Raw genomic sequence first — 15,863 nt, 5'->3', positions numbered from 1 at the left:
TGGTCATTTATATTATAGTTTAGCAGCACATTTGATTATTCTTGAACTCTTTACTTATATTTTACCCATTCATATTAGGAAGCTATGTCGCTCTGAGGTCCTCACGCCTACTGTTTAACATGGGTCTAACGATCACAAACTCACCAGCTTCGGTCACTAAACAGAGGTAATTGGCTATATCTCAGATGGTTGCATTCACGCTTACACAATCAAAGATATTTTGTTTAGCCCCCCATTGGTTTGTATACACTTGGATTTAAATTAAAGTAACGTTTACTTCAGACAGAAGTATGGCCACTACCACAGATATAAGTCAACCAACATTACTTTGGATACATAGCTTTGGATTGGCTATGCCGTGGCTTCCCACGTACACTTATCTAAAGTAATATTAAATTAAAACAGAGGTTGGTCAAGCAGCATTTTACTGTCCTAAACGGAAATTTCTTCTTGTCTTTACAAAACCAAGTACACTTGAATTAGTGCCAAATATTAGTCGTCACTAATCTGACGCAAATTTTCGTTAACATACGAATTTGTTTTATCTACTTTGGAAAACAATTTCAAAGTCAGAATAAAATTAAAATGTTTACAATTTTATTATGTCAGGTAAATGTATCATGCCAATTTCATAATCAGTTCAAAGACAATCAATAAAATAACATCAAACATCAGTAAAAGATGAAAACCCGACATTTCGAAAAATACATAATGCTGAAGTCTTTGAGGACCTTCAACATTATGGGCTGATCTGAGTTACAGAAGCCGGTAGCACCGAGCCTCTTGTGCTCTTTCTTTAAATACACAGACCGACACAGAAACTTATTTCTCATGGAAACATTTGCTAACAAAGGGAATTTGCATTCAGAGTTTACACCTTTTGAGGACAGGATGCCGTTTGCCTGGAAGACACACCCTCCTCTGTAAGCAAGATATTTCTAAACTCTTAAAAACTGTATTACCTTTTGGTTTACTTCTGTGGAGAATGAGACCTTTGTACCAGTCGCACTGAGACGTTTCAAATGATACCAGACATGTATAATGTTGTATGATAATTGTTCACATTAAACCATGTAGATTTTTGGGTGAATTTTGGTGATATCAGCATGAGAGAGAATGGGGGAAGAGGGAAAGAGACGTAGATTAGGATGATACTCAGGTGAGACTTGTGTCTCAAATGGTGATGCTAATTTCACAAGAGAGGGTTCAAATGTTAATTTCCTTTGTTTTCTCAGCCCTCTGAGAAGTGCGGGACTTATGACCTGTAGCCATAATAGCCAATGCTCTCGGCTAATGCCGATTCGTTGGACATTTTGAACGACAGTAGTTGACAGAGTGATGACATGACATTCAGTCAAAGTGAGCCCCCTCGTGGCTGGCAATTATGGCTACAGGTCATAAGTCCCGCTCTTTTCATAAAAGTGACACTAGCCTACTCTTCAAATACAGTTTCTCCAAACGTGTTTATTATTTTAGGTAGTTATTATCACGATAATCCATGTCCAAGAGTCAATTTCCTAGGATGAGATATTTTTTATTCATTTTTTGACACTATAAACCATGCTATAACACACACTGACCTCCTCAAGCTTTTATTTTGGCACTTCCGATTACCGGCATTTTGAATTTGCATATTAGCTAAATATTTAGTTTCACCCGAAACATTTAGATTCAACATTTAGATTTAACATTTAGGTGTAACATTTAATATTTAGATTTAACTATTTAAAATATCCCTAAGTTGACAAATATTGTTGTAAATGTGCTAAAAAGTGACCTTCAAAAATTCATACCAGTTTTTTAAACATTGTTTGAAGCTAAATGTGACAAAATGTTGCTGTTATTTTCAGCGTGAGCCGCTTTACAAACGGCGCCCTATAGTTCTGTATTGTGAATAAGTCACAACTAACTCAGCCGTGACATATTCAGCCAATTAAACTCTAAACAAATATTTCTTTGTTTGTATACCTTATTACACAACTTTTGAGTTAATCAGCCAGGACACAAATAATAATAGGCATTTTGTGATTGATACATGCCAATAACCTTCTTTGGTTTGGTGATTAAAAATAACTATTTGCTTCCCCTTGATGAAATTAAATTGTATTTTTTTGTGTGTACAAGTAAAGCTCTTGAACAACAGAAAATAACTATAGTAAGAAACCAAATGGTAACAGTTTATCTTAAGGTGGAGTTACAAATTACATGTACTTACTATAATAATAATAACAGTAAATGATGCATAGTTACAAGTAACTAACCCTATCCTTAACCCTATATAAGTTCATGTAGTTATTATTTCATATTTAATTTGTACAATTGCACAGTAACATCACCTTAAAATAGTGTAATCAAATAGACAACTAAAAAATTCTTTTTTATTTTTGAGAGAACTATAATTGAAAAGTAAATTGAATGCATCTTTCTTTTCACTTTTCTTACTGTACATCAACAAAATGAAAATTTGATGGGCCATATTTCAGATATTTATTGTGCCTATATTACACACTGCATTGTTATAATACATTTTTAGTATGTTTTTTTTAGCTTGTTTTCCAAATGCTTAAAACAATTAAAATATACAGTATAATTATTGCAATTGAACCAGATATTTCACGCTCTAGAAAAGTGCATGTCACCATCCAGTCTTTAGAGGAAAAACAAGGAAGATTCTTTCAGGAAGTTGGTTCTTTAGTCGCATTACTGTCCGTTTCAGCATTTACAGGACTGGATCCTGCAGGAGAGCTCAAGTTCTCTGGCTTCTCCTCAATGTCTTTAGTGTGCGGTTCCTCCTGAGGGAGATCTTCACCAGAGGGTCTCGCAGCCTCCTCTACTGGGGAAGTGTCTTGTGGAGGCGTCTTAGATATGGGGCTTGATTCATCAGGACACAAAGAAGCAATGCTCTCCTCCTTCACGCCAGGAAACGTTCGGTCTGGATACAAGAGCTTCAACAGTTCCTCAAAGTAACTCTCCAGATTAGCACCCACACTGGCCATTTCAGTGTCTTCCTACAAACAGCGTGAATACACAACATTAGATGTCATGTGCGTGTTCTTCAATTAGAGGCACTTTTGATTATTTGATTATTTGTAATCTTAAAAACGTTTACTACGTTAGAGCATTTATCACTTATTTGATCAAAGCCGAGATTAACATTCAAGCGGGTTTTGGTTAAAAACAGCTCAACACTCATCACTTATCTATTAACAATGGCTTTCATTCCATATATATATATCAGATGACAGTCATATTCATGTCCAATTTTAACCATAAAAAAACAGAGATTTTAGATGCCTTTCCGGATACAGGCTTTCTTATTTCTTAGGCTTTATCAGGGTTAAAGGAGAACTCCGGTCAATTTTAACACTGAGCTCATTTTTTTGTACATTTCGAGTGCTGTCAATACAGAGAACAACGACAAAAATCGGTGTTGCCTACACCGAGTTATTCTATTTTTAAAATTTGCACCCTGTTGACTTCAATGGGGCAAGTACTAAACCTGCTTTTAGCCTCTTAACATCCTTGATGTGTCATTACAAGTGCACAGAAAATGTGAGTGATTCCTTCAGAGTGAACTCGAGTGAATCTGACTGCAGTAGATGTGAAAGATATGTATAAAAATGATGTTATTTAAGCCAGCGCAAATACCTGTGTTTACATCCTCAGGGGTTAAAGTGAAAAAAAATCCTGAGCCTGAACATTTTTTGGGAGGCGCGGGTGGGGGTGGGGGGGGGCTTCATTGGCACCATTTATTTTCAAGCATGTTAATGGCATATTTTTATGAATAAAGACCAGTATCACTGATATAGCTACTTATGTCTCTTTGTCCAAAATTTGAAACATTTATTAAGCTTAAAAAAATATAACAACTTTTAATTTAAGTAAACTTAAAACAATCATCACTTAAACTCATAATAAATGTAATATTTACCTGTACCGTACCTGTCTAACCAATGTGAATTATATAGAAATTGAATACGTTTATAAAACAGTCCGCACTGCATTAATTATAAATGAAAAATAGATTAATCCTTAAGCGTTTGGCAGTTAGTAATTTTCTCTGTTCCCATTGTTCTTTGGTTAACTTTACTAACAGAGAGAATTGCTGTCACTTACCCGCCGCTGCTGACAGGATCTCACGCATTCTCTACTCTTTACGAACTATTTAAGATTGTATTTAACTAATTTTACTGTTCTTGTGAAGATACTCGACAAAACTGACATTTTGACATAGCCTAAATGTGTGTGTTATGGTTCGTACAAGCGCGAAAGGGAACTCGATGGCGCGCTGTCGACTGCGAATCATAGACTGTAAAAAAATATGGACGTAGTGTCCGTGACGTCACCCGTAGGTTTCTGAAGAGCATTTTTGAAGCCTAAAGTGGGCGGAGCCGGCCGTCGCCATCTTGGCCTTGCGTCACTCCCGGATAACAGAAAATAGACAAACAGGCGGGGCGTGAGTGGAGCTGAGGAGCCTGGCTATCTGAAATCACCTAGCTCGACGTGATCGAGTTAGCTGATGATGTAAAGCCAATTAAACGTTCCTATTTTTGCCCTTCGAAATATTATAATAGTTAAAAGACATGGCTACAAGTGAGACTGTGTATTACTTCGAGAGTGTTTGTGTGTGACAGTGATTTATGTGCATACATGTCCGTCACTCTTTCATGGTCCGTCAGCGCGGCATCACTCAAGTTCGTAGAGAGCTTATTCAGTCCATTTTAGATTCTGATTTTGGCCGTCTCTCAAATGGGTTAAACCATAGATATATTGCCTTTGAAGAGCAAGTAAATGCGCTAGAAAATCCGCGCTCATTCATGTGCATTTATTGCATGGACGGAGAAAGCGCTGACGCCCGCATGATTTCATCTGACGGTACATAAGCATATTATAATCCATCTGTTCCGTGAGAGCAGAACGAACGAGCATGTATTGACGTTTTAAATTTGAAAACCCCCAAAAGCAACGAAATTGTCAGACATCCATTAGTACAGGTTCACGGAGGAAAACAACTGAAATACAGCGCTGGTTGTTGTCTCGAACGATAACGACGAAATCCAAAGACGTGGGCTTTGTACCCAAGTATTAAATTGTATGAAATAATCCCGAAAAAAAGCACAAACACAGCAGAGATGGCAAGTTCAGCAGCTAACATTGCTGAGGTGAAGTGACGGCTAGTAACAGCAGACAAACGGCTAGCACTGACAGCGGCAATCCATCTGTCACTCAAGTGGCCACTGGCCACACCCTTAAATTTAAATATTAATCAACTAAACGGACGGGTTATAAAATAATTCACCCCCCTCACAGTTGTTATGAAGGGCACAATTAGCTGTATAGACCAAAGCCACATAGAGATCCAGGCTGTAAACATATTTTTTTCTGCTGTAAAGTTGGTAATTTTAACATGAGGGAGATACAGATTTGACTCACTTCTGCAGCCAGGCCAAGCGGCCAGTCAATGAATTGCAGTTTAACTCACTTCCGTGTTGGTTTCAAGAGAGAGACGGGGAGGTTGCCGCTTGCTGCGAATGCGATACTGGCACGCGTCTTTCTGTGTGTGTGTGTGTGTGTGTGTGTGTGTTTCAGGAGGACATTCATTCACTGACAGCGCGTTCTCTTTTGTCTTCTCGCGCATTGATAGTTTAAAACATTTGCGTGAAGGAGAGCATGATCATATAACCCAAAGGATGACAGAAAGAACAGACGCTGCGATAAATATTTTAACACGGTAGAGCTGGACAAATTAATCGCATGCATTTACGTTGACAGCACGTTAGGCTACTTGTCATACATTGCTGACAGAAAATGTTGCGGTTTAAAGTGGACTCGTTTTCATGGTAGGCCTACATAGAATGTGGTTTTTTTTTGTAAGCTACACAGAATATTTAATTAAATATTCAAATTAAATATTTAGCCAAGTCTGAAGTTACCAAGGAGCAGTGTATGTTAACGTTAGCTCAGTTATCAACAGGTGTAGACAGAAAATATGATTATCCTGACCTGAGCTAATTTACTAAACCAACTCACACCTCTCCTTTCTTTCTTTTCATCCATGATGACATTAAGTCACGTACCATTACCTGTTGTTTCTGGCGTTTCATCGCTGTCTGTGCTGCAACCGCTAAGTTACTCGCTCATTAGAACATTCAGTGAGCTATTTTACACAGGCTCGGTCCTGCTCCTCCGTGTCAATGACGGCGTGCGGTTAAACATCATAACAAACGAATTTTAGTGGGGGTGGGAAGGACAACGGGATTTTGGAAAGTGTCCCCATAGGAAATTACGCCCGTGCAGGACATCATCCAAAGCTTCATGAACTAGCGCTCCTTTCCCCGACAACGCTAACGTGACGTATAAATCTCAATCACACTGTGTTGCCAGGCCCCGCCCTGCTCTGCTTCTGATAGGCTTGTAACGTTAGTAGAGCTGCGTTTCTTTCATATGATTGGTAGGTGAAATCAATTGACTCGAAAATATTGAACCGCATGCAAGATTCAAATTTATTTTTTTTCTTCATCACGGCCGCACGCCGGAGATCCGGCACGGTGCCGGAATATTTTAAGCCCTGCATCCTGTTTTCAGTTGAAGTCCAAAGTAGTCGATTGCCGAGTTCACCCGCATAGGTTTAGTTACCTATGATCACGCGCGTGAACTCGGCAAACGACTACTGCAGGATGTTAAAGCTGCCGTCGGCAACATTTTTTTGATCAAATTCAGTGAAATCGACACTATAATCCAACAGAACAACATAAATAAGGTGGTTTTAGAAAAAAAACCCGAGCTTCTAACTCCACCTGGAGCGTGTTATTTGTTTTGCAAAAATCCACCGCTCCCGTCTCATCGGGTCCAATCAGCGGAGGAGGGGGAGGGGGGTGAGATCTGGCTGTCAATCACAGGTCGTGCACACGCCACAGATCCCCTCTCCCTAACGCAGACGCGCACGTTACAATATCACATGCACACGACACGCCTGAAGTTCGCCTGAAGATTGTATGAAGTGTGATGGCGGAGAGAAAATCTACTAACAAGCTTCCAATTCCTCGGTTATTGCTATCTATGGATAGATTAGCCAGGGCAGCCTACCTCCGAGTCCATGGTGTTGATCGATGCTGAAGAGACGGACGCGTTCACAGAAAATCAGGTACACACGCACTGACGATGGGCGGGTGCTCGTTGGTAGTGGGGGAGGGGCATGGGAGTTGTAAACATTCAAAATTTTGGCTAAGTCCACTCAATCTGCCAGACTTGCCGACTGCAGCTTTAAGAGGCTAAAAGCAGGTTTAAAACTTGCCCCATTGAAGTCAACAGGGTGCAAATTTTAAAAATAGAATAACTCGGTGTAGGCAACACCGATTTTTGTCGTTGTTCTCTGTATTGACAGCACTCCAAATGTACAAAAAAATTAAAATTGACCGGAGTTCTCCTTTAAATTATAAGTAAAATGCACCTGCAATGTTTTGCATTTTGTGACTTTCAGTCAGAGACTATTTTTCCAGTCATATTATGCAGTTGAAGAATTCTTAAATATGGCGTTTCTTAAAAATATCTTGTCTTGTTCTCATGAACCCGATATCATGCATCTTCTCGTGTCATGAGCTAAGAATATCGTCACACCCCTAGTTTTCATCAAGCACAATCCAGTTTCAAGGGGACATATCTTGAAGATAATATGTTAACTTGCAAGTCATCATACCTTGTGGAAAGTTGCACAGTTTTTGAAAATCAACCTGACGTCCGCAACAAAGTCCTCAGTGCTCTTATAACTGCTGTCCCCCAGTTTGCCTCTGATCACAGACAGGTCCATTGGCATCTTTATTATCTCACTGTATTCTGGCATCGACTGCAAATGTGAAGAGTGAACCAGGGTCAGAACAGAAAACAGTCCTTATCATTAAAATGGAAGCTTTGATTCAAACCCTAGTGAGCCTGTCTGTGCCATTTCACCCCAACATCTGAACCTATTCCATTTGATGGAAATTTTATAATATATAATTATATATTTTGGTATGGTGATTATTTGTCATTTTTTATGACAATTAAAAACTCTGATTCCATACACAATGATTTCTTTATTTAATAATTTAATAAAATCAGCATAAATTGAAGGCAGTGGAAAAACACTACCACAATGTATAACAATTTTAAAACTTAATGGAAATCATTAAATTGTACATGAATAAGAATTAATAATTATTTTCTGTATTACAATAGGCTACTGAGATCTTTGACAGTAAAATGTGTTTTATTATCATGAAAATGGTCACAAAACCCCAAAAAACACTAGTTTTCATAAAATAGGCTTAATTTTTATTGTGCTAAATATTTTCTTCTTTGAATTTGTGGTGATCCAGGCATGTACTTTAATTTATTTTGTTTTGTTTTTCCACAGTTTCCTCAATAAAAATCAATCCAATCTAGTTCATGCATGTAGAATGCTATGTGAGATGGATGATCTTACCGACGGAGTTACAGGCTCCTGAAAATCTGTGCTGAGCTCATTGCAATAAAGACGAAGCAGTAGTCGCTCACATTTCTGCATGGACACAAATAAATGCAGCCATTATAAAAGTTAAATGTAAAATAATTTTAAGAACTTTTTTTAAAAATTAAAGCAGAGCTGAATTGAAAGTAGTGCATACTCTTCTATCCACAGGAGTGAAAGCCTCAGAATCCGGATCCTGCTTCACGCTGTTCGATTCTCCGCTAGCATTGACGTTATACTCCATTTCAGGTGAGGTAAGGTCACGGCAGAATGTACAATACCACTCACCACTAAAGATACACATATACATATTTCAATTATGACAACTCTCTGAATTGTTTTAGCGTGTTAAAGGATAAAACAATGTTAATTTATTTGGTCTTGGTGGAATAGATCTGCTGAGCTACTGCTGCTACTTCAGAGCAAGTATGGATATATGTTGCATAAATAGACGTACATAAATCCCATAGCAGATTCTGACAGGTGGAGCTGGGGGTGGTTGAGGGTTTCAGAGGAATTTTGATTGCACAATACAAGATCTTGACCAAAAATTGATACACCTCTTGATGGAAATAAATGTTGTGATGTTATTTCCATCAAGAGGTGCATCAATTTTTGGTCAAGATCTTATATTGGCAATGCAAGAGTCATGCACTCTGTAAAGTCTCCTCCAACACATCCCAAAGACTTTCAATAAATTTAAGGCCTGGACTCAGAGGTGCCGATTCATGTGTGAAAACGATTCTTCATTCTCCCAAACATTCTTTCACAATTTGAGCCTGATAAATCTGGACATTGACATCCTGGAATATGGCCATGATGTTTCTTCATACAAGTTTTTAAAGAAATTAAAAGCTACACTCTCCATCAATTAGAGTAAGAAGAACTGTAGCCAAACATAAAACATGATAAATACACAATAATCACTGCAATAATGATCCAATCATAGACACTCAAGCATTTGCCTTTTTTAATTCATTTAAATCCAAACAGCAACTTTTTTCTTTGGCTGGGCATTGTATATGGTAATGCCTTTTTTGAGACAATACATCAAATAAATTACTTTTCAAATGACAATCCTAGGTCTCATTTGATTATTTTTCATAGACACAAAACAAAAAAACATTCACATAAAAGACTCAATTATAAAATATAGTTTTGTCTTTAAAATCTGATTAGATAAACAACTAGCCAATGTAACAATGTAGCTATCTTAAATGTCCTAATTGAACTAAGGTCTAATCCTGGCTTAATCTAAGCCTTGTCTGTGAAACCAGGCCATTAGATATGAAATCTCTACAGATTAAATTATCTAATCAGTTTAATTTAATAATTTCTTATATTCAGTGGGGGTTGTTTTATCTGCTTTCGATATTTCCGTTACCTTGGAGAAGCAGTCAGAGTGGGGATATGGCAGCTAAGATGGAAGACTTTGGGACATTTGTCACAGCAGAGCAGTTCTCCTCCATTCTGGCACACTGCGCACCAGTCCTCATTGGGGTCTTCATCTGCTTCTGGGGTCTTCTCTGTCTGCTGCTCACCCTGCAGTGGCGTTTGAGACTGAACCCCCGTGCTGTCTGGAAGACTGGCTTTAGCACTAGTGTTTACCTACAGTAGCATTTAAAAAAAAAAAAAAAAGTATTTATATGTATACACACACATACAAACACACACACAGTTGGGAGAACAAGTATTTGATACACTGCCGATTTTGCGGGTTTTCCTATTTACGAAGCATGTAGAGGTCTGTAATTTTTATCCTAGGTACTCTTCAACTGTGAGTGACAGAATCTAAAACAAAAATCCAGAAAATCACAATGTATGATTTTTAAATAATAAATTTGCATTTTATTGCATGACATAAGTATTTGATCACCTACCAACCAGTAAGAATTCCGGCTCTCACAGACCTGTTAGTTTTTCTTTAAGAAGCCCTCCTGTTCTCCACTCATTACCTGTATTAACTGTACCTGTTTAAACTCATTACCTGTATAAAAGACACCTGTCCACACACTCAATTAAACAGACTCCAACCTCTCCACAATGCCAAGACCAGAGAGCTGTTTAAGGACATCAGGGATAAAATTGTAGACCTGCACAAGTCTGGGATGGGCTACAGGACAATAGGCAAGCAGCTTGGTGAGAAGGCAACAACTGTTGGCGCAATTATTAGAAAATGGAAGAAGTTCAAGATGACGGTCAATCTCCCTCAGTCTGGGGAACCATGCAAGATCTCACCTCGTGGGGCATCAATGATCATGAGGAATGTGAGGGATCAGACCAGAACTACACGGCAGGACCTGGTCAATGACCCGAAGAGAGCTGGGACCACAGTCTCAAAGAAAACCATTAGTAACACACTACGCCGTCATGGATTAAAATCCTGCAGCGCAGGCAATGTCCCCCTGCTCAAGCCAGCTCATGTCCAGGCCCGTCTGAAGTTTACCAATGACCATCTGGATCAGTGGTTCTCAACCTCTCCTGCAGGGACCCCCTGACAGGCCATGTTTCTGTTTTAACCCTGAAATGGCACGCCTGATTCAATTAATGAGTATAGGAAGAGTAGGAATTAGTCACTTAATCAATTAGTCAACTACTCATTAAGCCTTTAATTATTTGAATCAGGTGTGCCATTTCAGGGTTAAAACAGAAACATGGCCTGTCAGGGGGTCCCTGCAGGAGAGGTTGAGAACCACTGATCTGGATGATCCAGAGGAGGAATGGGAGAAGGTCATGTGGTCTGATGAGACAAAAATAGAGCTTTTTTTTTTTTTTCAGCATGACAACGACCCGAAACACACAGCCAGGGCAACTAAGGAGTGGCTCCGTAAGAAGCATCTCAAGGTCCTGGAGTGGCCTAGCCAGTCTCCAGACCTGAACCCAATAGAAAATCTTTGGAGGGAGCTGAAAGTCCGTATTGCCCAGCGACAGCCCCGAAACCTGAAGGATCTGGAGAAGGTCTGTATGGAGTAGTGGGCCAGAATCTCTGCTGCAGTGTGTGCAAACCTGGTCAAGAACTACAGGAAACGTATGATCTCTGTAATTGCAAACAAAGGTTTCTGTACCAAATATTAAGTTCTGCTTTTCTGATGTATCAAATACTTATGTCATGCAATAAAATGCAAATTAATTACTTAAAAATCATACAATGTGATTTTCTGGATTTTTGAAAACCTGCAAAATCGGCAGTGTATCAAATACTTGTTCTCCCCACTGTGTGTGTGTGTGTGTGTGTGTGTATGTGTGTATGTATATGTATATATATGTGTATATATATATATATATATTAGTCTGACATTCAGATCTCTTTCTTCTCTGATCTGGTGCAGAATGAGTAAAAGCTTACAAAATGAACTTCATCATCCTCTGGTTCATCTTTGATGACGATGACCGGTCCTGGAGACAACCTGCGTCTTCTTTTGGTGGAGGGGTTTGAAGGGCCACTCTGGGGGGCTTCTGCACGTTTCCAGGAGACAGAACTTAAAAAAAAAAAAAAAACAGGACAACAACTAAATGACTAGAAGCACATTTCGTCAAGGAAATAGCAAGGTAGTAAAGGTATTAAAAGAATGGACCTTTTTACAAACTGAGAAAATGTATTTCTGATATTACTATCTAGCAAAGTTTTTTTTTTTTTTTTACATACAGTACCAGTCAAAAGTTTGGAAACATTACTATTTTTAATGTTTTTGAAAGAAGTCTCTTATGCTCATCAAGCCTGCAGTTAAAAAAAAAAAAAAAACAAAAAAAACAGTAATATTATGAAATATTATTACAATTTAAAATAATGGTTCTCTTTTTTTAATATACTTTAAAATGTCATTTATTTTTGTGATGCAAAGCTGAATTTTCATCAGCAAGTACTCCAGTCATTGGTGTCTTATGATCCTTCAGAAATCATTCTAATATGCTGATTTATGATCAATGTTGGAAACAGTTGTGCTGCTTAATATTTTTTTTATAACCTGAGATACTTTTTTCAGGATTATTTGATGAATAAAAAGTTAAAAAGAACTGTATTTATTTAGAATAGAAATCTTTTGTAACAATATACACTACCGTTCAAAAGTTTGGGAACAATAACTTTTTTTTTTAAGAAATTAGTACTTTAATTCAACAAGGATGCGTTAAATTGATAAAAGGTGATGGTAACGATTTATATTGTTAGAAATGTTTTTATTTTGAATAAATGCTGTTTTTATGAATAAATGCTGTTAACGTTTTACTCATCAATGAATCCTGAAAAAAAGTATTCCAAAAAAATATATTAAACAGCACAACTGTTTCCATCATTGATAATAACTGAGTATCAAATCATCATTTAGAATGATTTCTGAAGGATCATAAGACACCAAAGACTGGAGTACTTGCTGATGAAAATTCAGCTTTGCATCACAAAAATAAATTACATTTTAAAATATATTAAAAAAGAGAACCATTATTTTAAATTGTAATAATATTTCATAATATTACTGTTTTTTTTTTTGTTTGTTTGTTTGTTTTTAAACTGCAGGCTTGATGAGCATAAGAGACTTCTTTCAAAAACATTAAAAATAGTAATGTTTCCAAACTTTTGACTGGTACTGTACATACATATACACACACACATATATATAAAGTAATTTAAAACATAAAGGCCTGTTTTCACAGACAGGGCTTAGATTAAGCCAGGATTAGGTATTAGTTCAATTAGGACATTTAATTAGCTTTTATAAACGTGCCTTAGACGAAAAACATTACTATCTTGAGACAAAACAATGGCACTGACATATTTTTGAAGATGTGTCAGTGCAAGTTGGCTTCAGTTAAAACAGCTCAAACATGCATTTTAGGCTGGGACTAGACTTAAACCTTGTCTGTGAAACGAGGGTATTATACCTTAGAGTTAATTAGTTAACGTGAGGGTCTTTCTCTCTTCTGACTGCTGTAATGAATAGGTCTCATTCACTAACAGTGCGTACGCACAAATGTGTGTGTGAAATCTGCATACAAACCTTTTCACACACACACAAAAAAAGATTCAATAACTTTTGTACTAAAATTTGTAAATTATTGTAAATTAACGCTAATTTAGTAACACCTGAAACCACTTTTACACAAAAATCACATGGATGGCCTTCTAAACGCGTTTAAATATATTTAAGATATACATACAGTATACACAGTATATTACACTTTTCAATTAAATTCAATAACTTTTTTTGAATGTGAAATGAAAAAAATACTAATGAAAAAGATAATAAAGTAGGCTATAGTCCTACAAAGTTATTGTTATCAGAGCATGTGAGCATATAGCGGGAAGCAGATCAGTGAACAAGAGGATAGCGTCATTTTACCAGCGTTGCCCAGCACGGCTATACACACCATGTTATAGCACAGAAGGGCTATTGCAAACAGAAACAAGTCTACTACAGAGAAATTTCATGTTGGCACATTTTTTGAGCAGACTTTGTATTTCCAGTGAGCGGTACATGAGTGGAGCGTTTTCTTGGGCCGTGCCCAAGAAAGTCGCTTCAAAGTTGTGCATTTTCGAAATGCGGAGCCGCTCGCAAAGCACTGAACACTGAGGGACGGGGGTGGCATGTATTTCCGGCTCATATTTTCGGCCCTATTTCTCTTTTGGACAAAATACGAAAATTAAATTTTCTGCCGATAATTTTCAGTGGCCAAAATTTCAGTGCATCCCTAGTTTTTATTTCAACAAATAAGTGGGGCAGTGGGTTGGTGGCCAAGTAATATAATCGTTGTACAGCCGAACAGCGTGTAACACCGATAGCACAGAATACTGCAGCAAGCCTAGTCTGTATAAAAGGTGTTTTACTGTGTATAAATTTTCTGTGAAAAGTTCGCCTGTGGGTATAAATGCGAATAATCCACATAATTCTAAGTGAAAGAGACCCAATCTATCTATATTATTTTCCTCTTTTGGAGAGTTCAAGAAATCATTTTATCGTCGTCAATATCACACATCCCTACTACAAGAGTGCTACAGCTGAGCTACAGCAGTGAAAAGAGATGACTGGATATGTACAGTACTAGCAATGGTAGGATATGTCAGGTTTTTATTGGGGTCCGAGATCTGCTTGGTTACCAACATTCTTCCAAATATGTTCCCTTATATTTCTTTACATGCCCTAAAAGTAAACTTCACATCACTCCCACTATAATGAATGAAGCTACACATGCTCACAGTGTTAACAGATTTATTAATTGTAATAGGAATGATTAAATGTTCCAGACTGATCCGTTGATAAAAAATAACCATCTACACTATGAGACACTTTCATTGCCTCTCGTTTACATCCTTGAAATGGTCTACCGACGGTTATAATAATTTAGTATGCAGATAAACGCAGATCAATCAATATGCAAATATCACAAAGATATCCATATTGATATAACATCTGATGTGATGCATAACATTTTGCATGAAGCATTTTAGGATGAATTAATTACAGAAGAGAACAAACACATAATGACTTAAAAGCACTCAAAACCTTCAATTAACAGAAAATTTTTGATAAAATATTTACCTGGTCTTTGGTTCCGATGAGGTGATGGACATCTGAGAAAACTGCCTTCCTTGTGCTAAAAGTCAGATAAAATCAAGGCAATATTCAGTTAGTACTGTAACACAAAGCAATTGACAACACAGAACAAACAGTATAATGAACTGGACAGCAAGCCTTTATTTCTCCAATTAACAAGACAAGACAAGGTGGTTACCAATGTCAGACATTTGTTTTTTTGCTGATTAAGCATACCAGTTCGCTCTGTTGGCGTGGAGGGGTGACTGGGTGGATAACTGGGCCTTTGAGCCGACAGCAGCGCGCTTGGTTCATATCTCCTGTTCAGGTATGATGTTGCCTGCATGTTTTGCTTAAAAAGCCCAAACAGAATTTTCCATGTTATATATATATATATATACTTGGCCAGTGCCAATATTACTGTTTAAGGTGGAATACGATGGCCACACTCACCTGATGGAGCGTGTGTGGAGAGGGAAGTGAAGCTCCACTGGAAAGAGCAGCACTGTGCGGATAGCGGCTTCTAGGCATCACCTCCATCGGTTTAGGAGGGAAGGTGGGATTGCTGATGAGACCCCTCAGAGTCTTAAAGACAGAAAAAACAGCAAGTTCAGAGACAACTGTTTTCCATTCATAAATGAACATTATATTAACATACGCTACCGTTCAAATGTTCGGAATAATTAAAAAAAAAAAAATCATGTTTTGAAAGAAGTCTCTTCTGCTCACCAAGGCTTCATTTATGTGATCAAAAATACAGTAGAAACAGTAATATTGTGAAATATTGCTACGATTTAAAAGAACTAGTTTCTATTTGAATATAGTAAAGTGTAATTTATTCCTGTGATGCA

General features: G+C 37.6%; 1 protein-coding gene across 2 annotated transcripts in view; it reads right to left on the bottom strand.

The window, feature by feature from the left end:
- Positions 1-1,517: 1,517 nt before the first annotated feature.
- Positions 1,518-15,863, bottom strand: part of trim24 (tripartite motif containing 24) — a 36,110-nt gene continuing 21,764 nt past the window's right edge. For both annotated transcript variants that reach the window (XM_081363554.1, XM_081363553.1), the window contains 9 exons: positions 15,466-15,597; positions 15,250-15,364; positions 15,019-15,073; positions 11,832-11,964; positions 9,870-10,093; positions 8,643-8,775; positions 8,462-8,536; positions 7,697-7,843; positions 1,518-3,008 (listed from right to left, as the gene is read on the bottom strand). In XM_081363554.1, the coding sequence (XP_081219680.1) occupies positions 2,676-3,008; positions 7,697-7,843; positions 8,462-8,536; positions 8,643-8,775; positions 9,870-10,093; positions 11,832-11,964; positions 15,019-15,073; positions 15,250-15,364; positions 15,466-15,597 (1,347 nt within the window). In that variant the 3' untranslated portion in view covers positions 1,518-2,675. The remainder of the gene's footprint in view (positions 3,009-7,696; positions 7,844-8,461; positions 8,537-8,642; positions 8,776-9,869; positions 10,094-11,831; positions 11,965-15,018; positions 15,074-15,249; positions 15,365-15,465; positions 15,598-15,863) is intronic.

The sequence above is a fragment of the Scardinius erythrophthalmus genome (genome assembly GCF_964197995.2).
Source record: "Scardinius erythrophthalmus genome assembly, chromosome: 4".
NCBI classification, from domain to species: Eukaryota; Metazoa; Chordata; class Actinopteri; order Cypriniformes; family Leuciscidae; genus Scardinius; species Scardinius erythrophthalmus.
This window is presented reverse-complemented; position numbering and strand designations above follow the sequence as displayed.